Raw genomic sequence first — 17,760 nt, 5'->3', positions numbered from 1 at the left:
GACTTTTGTGCAGGAACTGTGGAAGAATCTACATCAAATCATGGGGAGTATTGGAAAAAAATGTTTTAGTGTACCATAGGCTTTCTCAGTTGACATGAACTGTGCCTGTGATAGATGATAGAACTTTCTTATGTTGCCAGTGGTTGAAGAGCCTGCTCCTGCACTTCACCAGAGCCCCCTTCACCTCCCTGTTCCTCAGGCTGTAGGTGAATGGGTTAAGCATGGGGGTGATGACTGTATAGATGATGGAGGCCACCTTATCCAGGCTCCTGTGGCTAGGAGGAGGTTGTAGGTACATGAAGAATCCTGTCCCAAAGTACATAGAAACAGCCACCAAATGGGAGGCACAGGTGTGGAAGGCTCTGGCCCTGCTCTGTGCTGAGCACATCCTCAGCACAGTGCGGATGATAGAGATGTAGGAGAGAAAAATGACCACACTTGCACACACCGCATTGATGGTGATGAAGCCAAAGATGACCATCTCACTGCTGTGGGTGTCAGAGCACATGAGCTTCAGCACAGGAACTTCGTCGCAGAAGAAGTGGTCAATGTGGTTGGGACCACAGAAGGAACCTCCAAACAGGCACCATGTGTAGATGATGGCACTGAGGAAGGCGAATAGGTAGGATGATGCTACCAGTTGCCAGCAGATGCGGTTGGAGATGATGGTCACATAAAGCAGGGGCTGGCAGATAGCAGTGTGCCGGTCGTAGGCCATCATGGCCAGCAGGTGACACTCAATAGTACTAAAAAAAGCAAAGGTGAGGAACTGCATCATGCAGCCAGTGAAAGAAATGGTTTTGTCCTCTGATAACAGGTCTGCCAGCATCCTGGGGAGATGACTGTGGAATAGCAGATGTCAGTGAAGGCAAAGTGGGTGAGGAAGAAGTACATGGGGGTGTGGAGGCTGGGAGACACCCAAACCAAGATGATAATCCCAACATTCCCCACCAAAGTGACAATGTAAATCAATAGAAACAAGACAAAAAGAGGGGTCTGCAGACATGGGCTGTCTGTAATTCCCAAGAGAATGAATTCAGTCTGTGTGTGGTTTCCTCCCATGACCAGGTGGTCCCTGCTGAGGCAAAAGGAAGAGAAACATCAAACTGATCAAAAATGGAGATTCAAATCTGGACCACATCTATCGCCAATCAATGACCACTATACCTGCTACACATTAGATTATTCTAGTATATTTTCTAACCAAAATTATATGCATATATTATGTTTTTCAGATGAGGTAATCAGAAAAGAACAGGTAGTTCATTGAAGCAGTAAATGGCATTTTTATTTTTCTATGCTGGTACAATTAACACTGGCTTTAGACAAGCAGGTGTGTTTTCAGGTTTCAGCAAAGAATCAGATCTTTATTCACTTTCAGTTTGAAGGAAATTTGTGTCAGAAGACACCTCAGAGGATCCTCATAGGATTGCACGTAAACGTGAAGCAAGAGGATTTCTCAGTCTCAGTGAAAGCCCAGCTTACACATGCATGACTTCCAGACACTTTTCTTTGGCTTTTGATTGTCATTCCAGTCACCAAATCACATTTAACAAACTATTTGAGATCACTAACAACAAATAACATTGACTTTGTTAAACTCATGATTTATACCTTCCTGAGCTCCAGCATGATAAAGCATCCTAAACCTATGGGCATTCAGTTTCTTGCTTTAAAAAACAGTTGCTGTTATAACAAGCTGATTCTAAAGGCTGATTTGTTAGTGACTATATTCTGCTGACAGTCTGAACTGTTGCATTTCTGTGTAACAGAGTAAGATTCATCCTCATTTAACTCTTGAATAAATCAATGTATCTGGCTTAAGCTGCCTTTGCAAGAGAAACACAACCTGCATCAGACGTTGCTCCATATTATTATAAAGAAAACCCACATTGGTAAGGTTGCTTTCTGACACAGCTTTACCACAGATTACACAAGGACATGCAGACACAAGCCCACTGCCTAAGTGCAGGTGAGGCTCTGCTTTGTGTTGGTGTTACCTCCTGTGACTTCCTTCTGCCACCGAGTGATGGGTGCCAAGGATTTATCCCCAACGCAGCAGAGAACATCTATGTGCCAGCATCAGCTCTGTTGCACCTGATGTGAAGAGAGGTGAGCTCCTGCCAGACTCCAAGAGCCCAGCTTGTGGTGCTGGGGCTGTAAATACAGTTGCATGTGCTCTCCTGGGAGGAAGCCTCCAGGGCTGCTCATGCTTTCCCAGAGGAAAAGAAAGAGAAGGAAAAGCAAAGGGTATGAAATCAGCTCTGAAAGGCATTGTGGTGCTTGAGCATCTGAGAGACATGGAGTGGGTGAGCCATGCCTGAGCACAGCTGCACAGCAGCAGTAATGAGTAGCTCATAGGATGCTTCCTACATACTTGTGGACCATGCAAATATTTTGGTCTGAACATACTGACACAATGAAAATGGGTTTAGAGACATTCCAGATCTTGCACACAGTCCTCAAAAGGAACATGAAGAAGTGACTCCACCTCTGAAACTGCTGATGTCCTCTGTGGAGGGACAGTTTTCCAGCCCAAATGGGGTTACCCACATGTAGTGCCTGGATGTCCAACAGCTGAGCTGGTGCCTCTGGACTTCCACTGTATTCAAGGGTGAAAAACAGGCATTTTGAGGCAGAGAGGATTTGTCCCAGAATTAACTAATAGGCCTTTATCCCCCTGACCAGCCTCAGCTGGGGCTCCATCCCCACCCTCTTCCTGTTGTTTCCCCAATCTCTATTTAAACTCAGAACAGGCAGATTGAGCTTTACTAGAGGAGTTCTGGTTTCCAGTTTAGTAGGAGTTCAGCACACCTATGCAATCTTTTGGTGGTCATCTAGGATTTCTCATATATCTTCCTCGCAATTTTTTCACCTGATCCTGAACAAGGGATTGACTCGACCTGACTTGGCTTGGTCTTGAATCTGCCTCCTCATCACCAGCTTTCCTGATGCTTTGGAGCTGTGGTTGAACTTGGTCCATGTCTCTGTTCCTGCCCTGCTTCTCTTGCTCAGGTACTGTGAGATGCTCCCTGCACCAGGGTGTTCTCCTTTGGTTCTGTTTAGACAGATAAAGGAGACAAACCCCTGTGGCAGACCCCAGGCTCCTGCACAGTAGAACCCATCACCCTCTGCATCTGACAGCCCAGCCAGAGCTCACTGCTCTGACAGTCATTTTCCATCCAGAACATGTCCCTACATGAGCAAATTAGGAGGTAGTTTTTCAGTGATGAAAAGTAGAGTAACAAATTGATCCTTACATTCAAGTGTTGTTATCTTTTCCTTAGTGCCTTTTCCTTTACCAACTATAACATTAGACTTTCAGTCTTCAGTAGGCTGGCAACACTTTGGTTTGGAAGTATCTTTGGTATGATGTTTATCTGCTGGTTTTGTGACAGAGAACTATCTGACATTGCTTTAACAGGGTCAGGAAATAAACTGTCTACATAGGATCAGCCAACTGTAGAGGCAACATGATGGCCTTAGTTTATTTATCTATTATTTCTCAGTTTTCTGAGAACAAGTCACTTGGCTGCCCAAAGCTTCCCAGCACGTAAGAAAAAGGTGGTTTTATCTTGAATGAAAGGAGTGACTATCCCAGCAACGTCCAATCGGTGGCGGTGTTGCATAAGAAATCCGGATCCATGATTTTCTAGCCACTTATTTCAAATCTTCTGCCTTTTGATACCTAAAGGGACTCCTGTGACCATTTTGCACCTCTTGGAGGTGACCACAGAGAGCAATGGTACCAAGAAGGAACAAAAATCACATAGGAAAAGGAATGGATTTTGTTCAGAAGTAGATGAATACAGCTTTGAAGGGGAAATGGGCATCTACAGAGCCAGCATATGTGGATACTGTCATGTCCTGCTGGCAACAGTAAGAGTCAGCTTCAGGCTGGTAACTTTAGTAAAGAATAAGAATAAATAAAGAATAAAAGAGAACAGATAAAGATTAAAGTATAAATAAAGAATAAAGTATAAATAACGAATAAATACTTATTTCTTAGTGCTGGCCAGGGTCACATCCCTGTTTGGGTTATTTTCCCCTGGATTAAAGAGTGTTTTTCCCACTGGAGATGCCACAGCTCAAGTGACCACAGGTGGAAAATCTCCATCCAGGACTCAGCCAAGCCTTCTCCTTCCTATCAGCCCATCAGCTCCAAATCCATTCCCAGAGGAGCTTGTTTACACAACTGGATCAGGGACATCTCTCACCGTTGAGTGATGAGCTGCTAAAGAAATAGGGAAGTTTTGGGTGTGTGGGGAAACCCGGTGGTGACTGTTTTCCCTGGTGGCATTGCGATTTTATAGCAACCAAGATATGGGGGAGCTGCAATTTGTGCCAGGAATGACTTCTTGCATAGGAAATAAGGACTTTGGGTTGGGTTTCTTCATTACCTTCGATTTTCCTGCTGTTTCAGGGTGTTGGTGTGTTTCCATGTTTGCTTTGGGTTTCTTTAATCCCCATTGCCTCAAACCAAAGTGCAACTCTCCTGCAGCAAACTCTACTGATAACATTCTTGCCTTTGTTTTTAACAAACCACTCTGGGGATAAATTAGAAAACTCCTTAGAGCTTCTCTTAAAGGATTTGAGAAAGGCAGAACTTGAGGAGGAAAACTGAAAGGGTGAAGTTCTACAGCTGCCTGAAAAGAGGCGGCAAAGCCCAATTTGACTGTGATTTAACTCAGCAGCCTGGTTCCAAACACAGACCTGTTGAAGAATTTGCATTTCACTCACTTGGCTCATGCGCAATATCCCACTGCTCCATAACTGCATTAAAAGATCAGTTCATCCATTTAGATCTTGGGTTTCCATCCTTCCTGGGAAAAGCTTTTCATAGGAGCTGCCTCCCCTACCCAGCCCATAAATCACTGAGACCCCAGCTAAAGTGAGGCAAGAAAAATCAGTATCGTGTGTGTTGGTGTTGACATTGAACACAAGATTATATTGTGTTATATATAAATATATAGGTTAGGATACATTTAATATTGTGTTTTGATATATATACACACATACATACGTGTTTATGTGTATAATTTGCAAGTCATAGGAACAGAGACCTCCTAGATGTCCTTTCTGCACAATAACTATGTCCTGCTGGTCATAGTCACATCAGTGACTAGTCATGGTCACATCAGGTTGCTCCTGGCCTCATTCAGGCAGCTTCTGAACATGTCCATGGGTGGAGGCTCCACAGCCTCTGGGACAAATCCTCAGGTTACCCACATCCCTGGATCAGGGTTTTCAAAACCTCACTGTGATTCTTTCTGCAGTTCTCCTCAGAGCATCCTTCATCTCTTTGTTCCTCAAGCTGTAGATGAGGGGGTTGAGCATGGGGGTTACCACCGTGTAGAAAACAGAGACCACTTTGTCAGTGTTCAGGGAGTAACTAGAGCTAGGGCGTAAATACATGAAGATGGTTGTTCCATACAACATGGTCACCACAATCAGGTGGGACATGCAGGTGGAAAAGGCTTTTTGCCTGCCCTCAGCATTACGGACCCTCAGGATGGCAAAGAAGATGAAGACGTAGGAGACCAGAATGGCAGAGATGGTGCTGAGCTCAATGACACCAGCCAAGGAGAAGAGGATCATCTCATTGATGTACGTGCTGGCACAGGACAGAGACAGGAGAGGAGGAACATCACAGAAGAAGTGGTTGATGACATTGGAGCTGCAGAAGGGAAGCCTGATGATGAAGGTCATCTGAATGATGGAGTTCAGGACACCCCCAATATAGCACCCAACCACCAGCCCCACACGTAACCTCTGAGTCATGACAGAGGAGTAGAGCAGGGGGTTACAGAGGGCCACGTACCGGTCATAGGCCATGACAGCCAGCAGGAAAAACTCAGTTGTCACAAAGACGATGCAGAAGAACGCTTGACCCATAGAGCCAGCAAAGGAAATGGTCTTCTTCTCCAATAGGAAGTTGACCAAAGTCCTGGGGGCTACCACAAAGGAGAAGCAGATGTCAACAATGGAGAGGCTGCCCAGGAAGAAGTACATGGATCTGTGGAGCTGTGGGTGCCCTCGGATGGCTACAATTATCCCTGCGTTGCCCAGAAGGGTGACAGTGTAGATGAGCAGCAACAGCACAAAAAGGGCTGCCTTCGTCTCCACTTGGTTACTGAGACCCTTGAGGATGAACTCTGCTGCTGAGGTGTGATTCTGCTCTGCCATTCAGGGCTTTTGTATCTGGCAAGGAAGGAAAAAAGTCTTGAAAATACAGGACAGTGGAAACCATGCCTTTGTTTGAACTGGAATGGGATAACTTGACAATTAGCACCCTGTGCACCGAGGGCATCCCCACTATTCATTTCCAGGGAGCTACAGTGGAATGGACTGCTCTGTGGCCATCTGCTCTAAGCTTGCCCTCTTACACAGCCCAAGGAAAGAGGAGGCCCCTTCTGAAGTGAGGGCATCCCAGCTTCCCCAAACACCTCTGAGCAGATTCATTTGTATCACTCAATCCCATTTTGGTACCTACAGTTTGATGAGACCAATGGCTACAGCAGCAGAGAGGGATCGATGTGACACAAACCAAGCCATCAGCTCTGCCCTTGATCTCCTGTGATTAAGTTTCTCTGAAGACAGCACTGATTTTGGAAGCAGCTTCTGGCTATAACTCATATAAGACGAAAAGCACTGTAGCTTTCCTTGGGTGGTTTTGGAAAAGCCATTGAGATGAAGGAAAAAGAGCCTTTAATTTGCTGGGAATTAAGGAAGGAGAAGGGAAGGGGTGCTGCATGACCCTAAAACTCATTCAGGACATGAAGAGTTTAATATTACAGTCTTGGAAACCTTGGGGAAGTGAAGCCAGGAGACCATGAGCAAAATTTGGGTCTGAAGATGTTATTCCCTTAGTACTATTAAGAGAATATACGATTAGGAGGAATCAACACCATGATGAGACCATTGAGCTCTGCTAAGCCAAACTCACTCAACTCCGGTTGTCTAAGTTAGGCACTAAGTTAAGCTGCTCACCCTCATGAAAAAAAAGTGTGAATTACAGGTTTCTGTCCCTGATAACATGAAGGTTCAGAATAAAACAATTAAATCTTTACAGGATTAAAGATGAGAGTTAAAATCTTACCCCACCAGATGAGTGTCAGGACCGGAAGACTCAGCGAAGATCCATTCTCCATCAACAGAATATTTCTTTGTAGAAATATTCTTTACATTTTAAAGTGAATATCACTATTTCAGGGCCAGTGGTTAGGTTCATCTGTCCTTGTGAGTTTTCTCGTCTCTTATTTTGCAAGGTTCCTTAAACATACCATAAGCACCATGATAAGCAGCAGTGGCTAAATGGGCTACAAGAAAGATGGAGAAGGGCTTTGGACAGGGGCCTGTAGGGACAGGCCAAGGAGAATGGCTTGAACCTGCCAGAGGGGAGACTGAGATGAGCTCTTAGGCAGAAGCTCTTCCCTGGGAAGGTGCTGAGGCACTGGCACAGGGTGCCCAGAGAAGCTGTGGCTGCCCCATCCCTGGCAGTGTTCAAGGTCAGGTTGGACACAGGGGATTGGAGGAAGCTGTTCTAGTGGAAGGTGTCCCTGCCCGTGGCAGGGGTTGGAGCTGGATGAGCTTTAAACTCCCTTCCAACCCAAAGCAGGCTGGGATTCTATAAGTACATCCCAGCAGGAATATTTCATCTCTTTAAAACCAACACAGAGGAGCAAATCTTTACCTGGCACAATTCTGAGCAGCCTCCCCAGTTGCTGCAGTGATTTCTACCAGAGCAGGGCTAACCTGGACCTTTCATGGTATGGTCTCACGTACCTGTGGAAGGGGGTCACCTCTTACAGCTGTAAGTTCTCTTCCACATTAGATGACACTGGATATCTGCATAGCAAATCGAGGGGATTATCTCTTGAAGGCATCTTCCTAGCTTCCACACAAGAATGTCTCTCCTGAATCTCCAAGAGCTTCCAGCCTATTTTCATCAGATGAAGTTCTTCACTTGCACCAGTGTGTTGCCTTTGTATCTCTCCCTGCAGGTCTTTAAAGGCAACAGACACAAACACTTAAGGAATAAGTGTTTGTCACAGTTTTGGCGACAGTTCAGGGCTCTAAGACACGTGAACCTTGGTTGTATATTGCTGGCCCCTGAATGAGAACCCATGAGTCACAACAGCCTAAACTACTAATAAAGGCTTAGCTTTAGATTGGATCTAAGGAGGAAATTCTTTCCTGTTAGTGTGGTGAGGCACTGGAATAGGGTGCCCAGGGAGGTTGTGATTGCTCCATCCCTGGCAGTGTTCAAGACCAGGTTGGATGAGGCCTTGGGTGCCATGGTTTAGTGTGAGGTGTCCCTGCCCATGGCAGGGGGGTTGGAACTTGATGATCTTAAGGTTCTTTCCAACCCTAGCTGTTTTATGATTCTATGATTCTATGCACACAGGTTGATGGAATATCTCTTCTAATTATTGTCACAAAGATGTCTAACCTGTTACAACATTCAGCATAAGAACAGTGACCTCCTAGATGTCCTTTCTGAACAATAACTATGTCCTGCGGTCTTCATGGTAACATCAGGTTGCTCCTGGCCTCATTCACCTTTGAATATCAGGGGGAATCCCTCCCCGGGCTGCAGCTTCACAAGAGATTTCACTTCAAAGAAGGGAATTGTAAGCAATGAATTCATAACTGAGAATGATGAACTGTGCTGAGACCATCCAGTGGTAAGGAGAATTTGGGCACATCAAGGGCTCATCCCATTCATATTAAAGGGTGTTGTACATTCATCTTAAATCCTATTTACTTAAATGGTGAGATAAATAGAAATAAGCTGGAAATAAGCACCCACATGCCATGTCCATGACCAGCTCATGCTAAAGCACACAAGGAAAAACCAGATTGTCTATGTCACTTATAAAGTAAGCCTGTTGATGGTGACTTAGGTCGGGGAAAAGTGTCTTCTACTTGTGGTCAACAAAGGAGCCACAATCAATGCAATTAAATGATGAAAAGTTAGGAAGGACAGAGGCCTTTGAAATCAGACCAGAAAATAACACTTGAATGTAATGTTTGATTTCTCACTCTAATTTCCCTCACTGAATAGACTATCTCCTAAGTTGCCCATGTACGGATAGAATCTGGGTGGAGAGGGACTGGCAGAACAGTGAGCACTGGCTGGGCTGTTGGGTGCAGAGGGTGACAGATTCTAGTCTGCAGGAGCCTGGAGACTGCCACAGGGGTTTGTCTCCTAAATCTGTCTAAACAGAACCAAAAGAGAACACCATGGGGTGCAGGACCCATTCCACAGTATCTGAGCAAGAGCAGTAGGGCAGGAACAGAGACCTGGGCCAAGGTCAGCCAAGATTCCAGGGTGTCAAGCAAGTAAGGGATTATGAGGCAGGTCCAAGACCAAGCCAAACCAAGCCAACACAGGTCAAATAAATCCCCCGATCACGGTCAGGTTGAGCAATTGCTAGGAAGATACATGAGCAAGCTTTGGTCACCATCAAAGGATTCCATAGATGTGCACAACTCCTGCGAAAATGGAAACAAAACCTCAAAAATAGCCCAACTTCCCTGGGCTGAGCTTAAATAGAGGTGGGGGGCAAATGGGTGGAGGGTGGGGATGACGCCCCAGCTGAGGCTGCTTAGGGGGATAAAGGCCTATTAGCTCACCCTGGGACAATTCATCACTGCCTCAAATGCCCATTTCTCATCCTTCAATACAGTGGAAGCCCTAAGGCACCAGCTCAGGTGTTGGCCATCCAGGCACTATATGTGGATAATCCCACTGGGGCTGGAAAAATGGGCACTCAAGTGTTCACAGAGGGATATCAGCAGCTCCAGAGAAGGAGTCACTTGTGGTTCCTGTTGCATTTAGGGACCCTCTACAAGATCTGAAATGTCTCTAAACCCATTCTTATTCTGTTGGCAACGAGAGATAGAATGCTTGGCATAATCCACAAGTATGTCAGAAGCATCCCAAGAGCTGCTCATCACTGGTGCTGCTGTGTAGCTGTGCTCAAAGACAGCTCATGCACTCCATGACTCTCAGGTGCCCAAGCACCACAATGCCTTTCAGAGGTGATTTCACACCCTTTGCTTTTTGCTTCTCTTTGTTTTCCTCTGGGAAAGCATGAGCAGCCGTGGAGGCTTCCTCCCAGCAGAGCACATGCAACTGTATTTACAGCCCCAGCACCACAAGCTGGGCTCTTGGAGTCTGGCAGGAGCTCCCCTCTCTTCACATCAGGTGCTTAACAGAGCTGATGCCGGCACGTAGGCGTTCTCTGCTGCGTTGGGGACTAACCTGTGGCTCCCATTACTCGGTGGCAGAAGGAAGTCACAGGAGGTAACACCAACACAAAGCAGAGTCTCACCTGCATTGAGGCAGTGGGCTTGCTTCTGCATGTCCTCGGGTTGCCTTTGGGAAAGCTGCATTGGAAAACAGCCTTACCAATGTGGGTTTTCTTTATAATAAGAGGGAGCATTGGCTTATGCAGGTTGTTTTCTTTTACATAGGCAGCTAAAGCAAGATGAACTGAATTACTCAAGAGTTAAATGAGGATGAATCTTATTTTGTCATAAAGAAATGCAGCATTTCAGGTTGTCAACAGAATATGGTCACTAACAAATCAGCCTTTGGAATCAGCCTCTTATAACACCAACTCTTTTCTAAGGCAAGCAACATAATGCCCATAGGTTGAGGGTGCTTCAGCATGCTGGAACTCAGAAAGGTAGAAATCATGACTTTAGCAATGTGAATTTTATCCTTTTTGAATTATAGATAACACTTCGATATATGCGATTTTAAGACTGGCATTAGAATTAAAAGCCAAGGGAAAATATCTGGAGGTCATTAATGTGTAAGCTACGATTTCAATGGGAATGTGACTTTCTCTTGCTCAAGGTTTATGTGTGCTCCTATGAGGTTCCTCTAAACTGTCTTCTGACGCAAACTGCCTCCAATCTGAAAGTGAGTAAAGATCTGATTCTTCACTCAAACCTGAAAAATCAGGTGCTTGAATAAATCCATAGTTTATGTTTCTCAGCATAGAAGAACAAAAATGGCAGTTTTTGCTTCATCGCACTCTCTGTTCTTTTCCAAATACCTCAAATGTAAAACAAAATCATATAATTTGGGTTTAAAAAATACAATACAAAATATTAATTCCACCAAAACATGGCAGTTAAACTGGTGATCGATTGTAGTTAAATATGGTCCAAAAGTGAATTTCTGTTTGCAATGATTTTGATGTTTTCCTTCCTTTTGCCTTGGTAGGTAACACCTGGTCATGGAAGGAAATCACACGCAGACTAAATTTGTCTTCTTGGGAATTACAGACAGACCATGTGCGCAGACCCCTCTTTTTGTCTTGTTTCTCCTGATTTATATTGTCACTTTGGTGGGGAACTTTGGCATTATCATCTTGGTGCGGGTGTCTCCCAGCCTCCACACCCCCATGTACTTCTTCCTCACCCATTTTGCCTTCACTGACATCTGCTATTCCACAGTCTTCTGCCCCAGGATGCTGGCAGACCTGTTATCAGAGGACAAAACCATTTCTTTCACTGGCTGCATGATGCAGTTCCTCACCTTTGCTTTCTTTGCCACTACTGAGTGTCACCTCCTGGCCATGATGGCCTATGATCGCCATGTTGCTATCTGCCAGCCCCTGCTTTATGTGACCATCATCTCCAGCCGTGTCTGCTGGCAGCTGGTAGCATCATCCTACCTATTCGCCTTCCTCACTGCCATCGTCTACACATGGTGCATGTTTGGAGGTTCCTTCTGTGGTCCCAACCGCATTGACCACTTCTTCTGTGACAAAGTTCCTGTAGTAAAGCTCCTGTGCTCTGACACCCACAGCAGCGAGATGCTCATCTTTGCCTTCGTCACCATCAACGTGGTGGGCACGAGCATGGTCATTTTACTCTCCTACATCTCTATCATCCGCACCATGCTGAGGATGTGCTCAGCACAGAGCAGGGCCAGAGCCTTCCACACCTGTGCCTCCCATTTGATGGCTGTTTCTCTATTCTTTGGGACAGGATTCTTCATGTACCTACAACCTTCTTCTAGCCATGGGAGCCTGGATAAGGTGGCCTCCGTCTTCTACACCGTGGTCACCCCAGTGCTCAACCCATTCACCTACAGCCTGAGGAACAAGGAGGTGAAGGGGGCTCTGCTGAAGTGTGGGAGGAGGATGTTCAACCACTGGCAACAAGCAAGACTTGTATCATGCAGGACATGAATACTCTACATCAAGTGAGAACGCCTAAACTAATGGGATTTTCCACTAATCCTCATGACTTTATGTAGGTTCTTTCACAGTTCCTGCACAGTAGTCAGAGTATTTAATGAGAAATAGAACCCCCATCGCATCTTCCTTGGAAGGAAACCAAGAGGAGCAGGAACCTCAAACTTCATTTCACTTCTCAGCCACTAGCGTGTAGGAAGAGATTACCTTGAATTATCCCAGGCTTCTTTTTCCTCACAGGAAACACCCATCAGCTTTATTCAATCCTCACTTTTGTCACTGATAAATATCCACTTTTTTTGCAAGATTCTTGACCTTGTCCCTCAGCTCCAATATGTGTAATATGTGTTGATGTGTGTAAATATATATATGTGTGACAGAGAAATACAAATAAAACGTATAAAACTGGTATTACAAATAAAATGACACAGATAGAGAATCACAGAATTGTTTAGGTTGGAAAAGACCTTTAAGATCATCCAGTCCAACCATTCCCCAGCACTGCCAAGGCCACCACTAACCCATGGTACTAAGGGCCTTGTCTACATGGTTTAGGACACTTATAGGAATGGTGAGCCCAGCTCTGCCCCGGGCAGCCTATTCCAATGCCTGAGCACCCTAATCTCCTAATTTGCCCATGCAGGGACATGTTCTGAATGGAGAGCGTGTGCCAGAGCAGTGAGCCCTGGCTGGGCTGTTGGGTGCAGCCAGAGAAAAGTTCTAATTTCATAGAATAGTCAGGGTTGGAAAGGACCTTAAGATCATCCAGTTCCAACCCCCTTACCATGGGCAGGGACACCTCACGCTAAACCATGCCACCCAAGAATGGTTTGCAGAAACCTGGCCAGTACCACAGGGGTTTCTCTCTTTAATCTCTTGAAACAGAGCCAAAGGGGAACACCATGGGGTGCAGGGACCACCCCACAGTACCTGAGCAAGAGAAGCAGGGCAGGAACAGAGACCTGGGCCAAGTTCAGCCAAGACTCCAAATCATCAGGCAAGTTGGTGATGACAAGATAGGTACAAGAGCAGGCCAAGTCAGATCAAATCAGGCCCTGAACCATGGTCAGGTCCAGCAATTGCTAGGGAAGTCTATGAGCAAACCTAGGTCTTCATCAAAGGATTCCACAGGTGTGCACACCTCCTGCCAAACTGGGAACTGGAACTCCTCTTATGAAGTTCAACCTCCCTGGGCTGAGATTAAATAGAGAAGGGGGACAAATGGGCAGAGGGTGGGGATGGAGCCCCAGCTGAGGCTGCTCAGGGGGATAAAGGCCTGTTACTTCACCCTGGGATAATTGATCATTGCCTCAAAATGCCCATTTCTCATCCTTGAATACAGTGGAAGCCCAGAGTCACCAGCTCAGCAGGTCTTCATCAAAGGATTCCACATAAAGGATGTGCTCAGCACAGAGCAGGGCCAGAGCCTTCCACACCTGCACCTCCCATTTGATGGTTGTTGACTTAGTCTATGAGACAACGTTTTTCATGTACCTACAACAGCTATCTAGCCACAGGAGACTGGATAAGGTGGCCTCCATCTTCTACACCATGATCACCCCCATGCTCAACCCATTCATCTACAGCCTGAGGAACAAGGACGTGAAGGCGGCTCTGGTCAAGTGCACAAGGAGGTTCTTCAACCACTGGCTACACAAAAGAGCTCTGTCATCCAGGACATGAACAGTTCATCTTAACTGAGGAAGACTGCGATGCACTAAAACAATGAGATTTTCCCTATTCCACATGACTTTATTTATGCTCTTCCACAGATCCTGCACAGAAGTCAATGACAGTATGTAATGAGAAAGAGACCCAGCCATCACATGCTCCTTGGAAGGAAATCAAGAGGAGAAGGAACCTCAAACTTCAATTCAGTTTGTAGGCACCAGTCTGTAGGGAGAAATTACCCTCAATTATCCCAGGCTCCTTTTCCTCACAGGAAACACCAATCAGCTTTATTCATTTATAACTTTTGTCACTCGTAATTATCTATTTTTCTTACAAGATTGTTGACCTTGTTCTCTGCTCCAATAAAATTCCTCACTCTTACCTGTGAGCTGTTTATTAAAGCTGCTGGGGTGGGAGGGAAGAGCAAGTGTAGTTTTACATTTCCTTGCTGAAAAAGAGTCGGAGAAAAGGTTTCAAAAGATTCATAGCATTTGTTTGTGCCTTTCAAAGAGAAGAAGTTGATGGGAATCAAGCTCTCAAGTTGCACTTTTGAATACCAGGGTGAATCCCTCCCCAGGCTGCAGCTTTACAATAGATTATACATAAAGGAAAAAATTGTAGACAATATCATTCATAACACATGATGATGAACTGTGCTGAGACCACCCAGTGTAAAGGAAAATTTGGGCACATCAGGTCTCCTCCCATTCATTTTGAGGGGTATTTTATACTCATTTGACATGACCTTTTACCTAAATGGTGAGAGAAATGGAATTCCAGCTCGAGATCAGCACCCACATCCCATATCCATGCCCAGCTCATGCTCAAGCGCACTGGGAAACACCAAACAGTGGATTTCATATAAGAATTAAGCCTGTGGGAAGTTTCTGTTGATGAAAGACAATCTTGAACACAGAATCAATGGTAATTGAGAGCTATCCGGGTCTCAAAGAAGCCAAAACACACTGATGGGGGAAAAATTCTTTAGCTGATGTGAGTAGGAATTAACTTCTATTTGGAAAGTATGTTTATAATGAACACACTGTTTATGTGCTCTGAAAAACAACAGTATTAAGAGAACACATTGTCTTACGTGTGGGGGAACGTGTTGGCAGGACAGAGACTTTTGATCGGACAGCTTCCTTCAAAACCTTCACCACACCTTGTTTTCTACCATTTTGTTGGCTATTTTGGCTTAGACTATACATATAGAATCATAGAGCCACAGAAAGCCCAAGCTGGACCTCAAAATATTATCTGATCTGAGCTTTTGTGGAAACAGGAGTCTAGATGAGCAGTGTCATGTGGAGGGCTCATCACTGTCTGATGAATTACCCCACTCTGGTGTCCTTATTTCCTCTTGGGTTTAAGAAAGTTTCCAAAGCAGAGACAACTAAAATAGTCAAAGGTTTACCTACACTTGGTGCTACCTTTCCAAGGGAAGTCTTGAATGCCATGGTCCTGTGTATGGTGGATCCGACTCAGTGAACTGGCAATAGGAACCTCAGTCTAACGTGCAGGGGAAGCACAATTGTGAATTCCAGCAATATAAGAAACAGGCTTGAGGTTTTGGAACTACATTTTATACTGAGAGCTTCATTGCATGATTCTGCTTCAATCTTTGCAGAGAAGGGATCTACAAAACGCAGAAAGCCCTGGCTGTAGACACAAACTTCTCACATCAAATACATGACAGAGGTCCTCTCATTAAGTACTTCTGATACCTCAAAAAGAAATCACCTTTTGGCAGGAAGAGCTGGACATGGGCCTCTTTACCCTGTTCTGCAGGTGCTGTTAGACCAGCCTGAATATTTTGGAGGAGAATATTGGATTCTCTGGAGATGATTCAAAACCTGGACTACATTGAAATGAGCATAAAAGACGATATTATTCAACAGCCTTATCTACCTAACAATTAGTTAACAAATCTCATCTTTAGATACCATATCTAGCTTTATCCATAGATAATAGAGAAGATAGAGATCTCAGAGCAGTGCCTAATTAGGTGAGGTTAATGCCAGTTTTTCTCTTAAAATAAATGTACTTCATTCATTATTTTGAGTTCATTTCCTGCACTTGTACAGAAAAAAATTCGTTGCCCTTTAATGATAGGGGAGAAAGACCCTGAAAATGAGAAGAGGTCGTAAGGCAGGTTTTAAGCCATCAACTGGGAGATGCTGATGGCCATGGAAGAGCATTTTCACAGGGCTATCAAGGAGCCCAGAACTAATGTTCAGTGCCCATCTGATAAGACAAAAAAAGAGGGGGGGGGGAAATAAAGGCAATAAAATAGAGCAGATAAATTAGATTGTGGTGTTGTGTACAAGCCAGTCATAGGAAGAAAGACAGACTTGGAAATGGTTCCAAACCAGATCTTTAAGGTGAAGGAATAGGGTGGGGAAACAAAAGTCCTTGGTGTCAACTGAAGCTCTGGAGACCTTTGTCACAAAACCAGCAGCTAAACATCCTGCCAAAGCTACTTCCACCTGACAAAGTCCCTCAGGGCATTCTTCACTTCCCTGTTCCTGAGGCTGTAGATCAGGGGGTTCAGCATGGGCACCACCAGCGAGTAGAACACAGCAAAGACCTTATCCGTGCTCAGGCTGCTGCCAGACCCCGGTCGGAAGTTCAGGGCGAGGATGGACCCGTGGAAGATGGTGACTCCAGCCAGGTGAGAGGTGCACGTGGAGAAGGCTTTGTACCGGCCCCGAGCAGAGTTGATCCTTGAGACAGCAGCGAGGATGAAGGCATAGGAGACCAGGACGGCCAAGATGGTCACCATCTCCACCAGCCCACCAAGGACAAATATCAGACACCTATTGACACGTGTGTCGGAGCAGGAGAGAGCTAGAACAGGCATGAGGTCACAGTAGAAGTGGTTGACCTTGGCTGGCTGGCATAAAGGCAGGCTGAAGGCGAACTCTGTGTGCACCCAGGAATGCAGCAGGCCAAGCACATAGGAACTGGCCACCAGCAGCATGCAGAGCTGGTGGGACATGATGGACAAGTACAGCAAGGGCTTGCAGATGGCCATGTAGCGGTCGTACGCCATCGCAGCCAGGAGGAAGCACTCGGTGGTGCCAAAGGCTATGAAGAAGTAAAGCTGGGTTGCGCAGCCGATGACAGAGATTGTTTGCTTCTCCATCAGAAAGTTCATTAACGTCCTCGGTGCCACCACTGATGAGTAGCAAGCATCGAGGAGAGATAAGTTGCTAAGGAAAAAGTACATGGGGGACTGCAGCTGAGCGCTGCTCCTGATGAGCACAACCATGCCCAGGTTCCCCACCAGCGTGATGAAGTAAATGAGGAGGAAGAGGATGAACAAAGGTGCTTGTAGTTGGGGGTTGTCCGTCAGTCCCACAAGAGTCAGCTCCGTCACTTGCTTGCTTTGATTTTTCTCAGCCATCTTCTCCTAAAGCACTGCAAGATGTATTCACAGTGCCATAATAAACAGTTAATGGAGACACTCAGCACCTAAAAAGCCCATCGATCCCCAAGGTCTGGATGGCAAACCCTCTCCTTATCAGAGATCTGCTTCATTTGCATCAACATCCATCAAAAAACAGTTAGCAAAGCAATGAATGTTTTATTCTGGTAGCAGTCACTCTACCAAGTGTTCCCTATTCCATTCATTCTAATATACATCTCCCTGATGTATACTCATGGTATATATCACATTCCAGGGTAACCCTCCCAAGTTCTGACAAAGAAAGTGTAAAAGAAGGGGTTCAGTGCTTCCTGTAATGAATTAGTGACATCAATAATGAAAATTTCACGCTAGACCGTGTCTTTAGAGGTGACACGGTCTAGTGTGAGACGTCCCTGCCCAAGCCTGAGAGGTTGGAACTAGCTGAACTTCAGGTGCTTT

The 17,760-nt window shown here is 45.4% G+C and overlaps 3 protein-coding genes and 1 pseudogene across 3 annotated transcripts; 1 reads left to right on the top strand and 3 right to left on the bottom strand.

The window, feature by feature from the left end:
* Positions 1-85: 85 nt before the first annotated feature.
* On the bottom strand, positions 86-1,062 carry LOC133282272 (olfactory receptor 8U3-like; annotated as a pseudogene).
* A 4,185-nt stretch (positions 1,063-5,247) lies between these two features.
* Positions 5,248-6,186, bottom strand: LOC133282271 (olfactory receptor 5J3-like). Its single transcript, XM_061478311.1, has one exon. The coding sequence runs from the start codon at positions 6,184-6,186 to the stop codon at positions 5,248-5,250; it is 939 nt and encodes a 312-aa protein (XP_061334295.1).
* Positions 6,187-11,255: 5,069 nt separating this feature from the next.
* Positions 11,256-12,215, top strand: LOC133282270 (olfactory receptor 8U3-like). Its single transcript, XM_061478310.1, has one exon. The coding sequence runs from the start codon at positions 11,256-11,258 to the stop codon at positions 12,213-12,215; it is 960 nt and encodes a 319-aa protein (XP_061334294.1).
* Positions 12,216-16,368: 4,153 nt separating this feature from the next.
* LOC133282269 (olfactory receptor 5T17-like) lies at positions 16,369-17,298 on the bottom strand. Its single transcript, XM_061478309.1, has one exon. It carries the CDS (start codon positions 17,296-17,298, stop codon positions 16,369-16,371), a length of 930 nt encoding a protein of 309 aa, XP_061334293.1.
* Between the last annotated feature and the right edge of the window lie 462 nt (positions 17,299-17,760).

Source organism: Pezoporus flaviventris, unplaced genomic scaffold (genome assembly GCF_033815535.1).
Source record: "Pezoporus flaviventris isolate CSIRO_AGI_PZ_B2104156 unplaced genomic scaffold, CSIRO_AGI_Pfla_v1 ptg000116l, whole genome shotgun sequence".
Lineage (NCBI taxonomy): Eukaryota > Metazoa > Chordata > Aves > Psittaciformes > Psittacidae > Pezoporus > Pezoporus flaviventris.
Note: the sequence above shows the minus strand (reverse complement) of the source record. Positions and strands in the feature narration are given on the sequence as shown.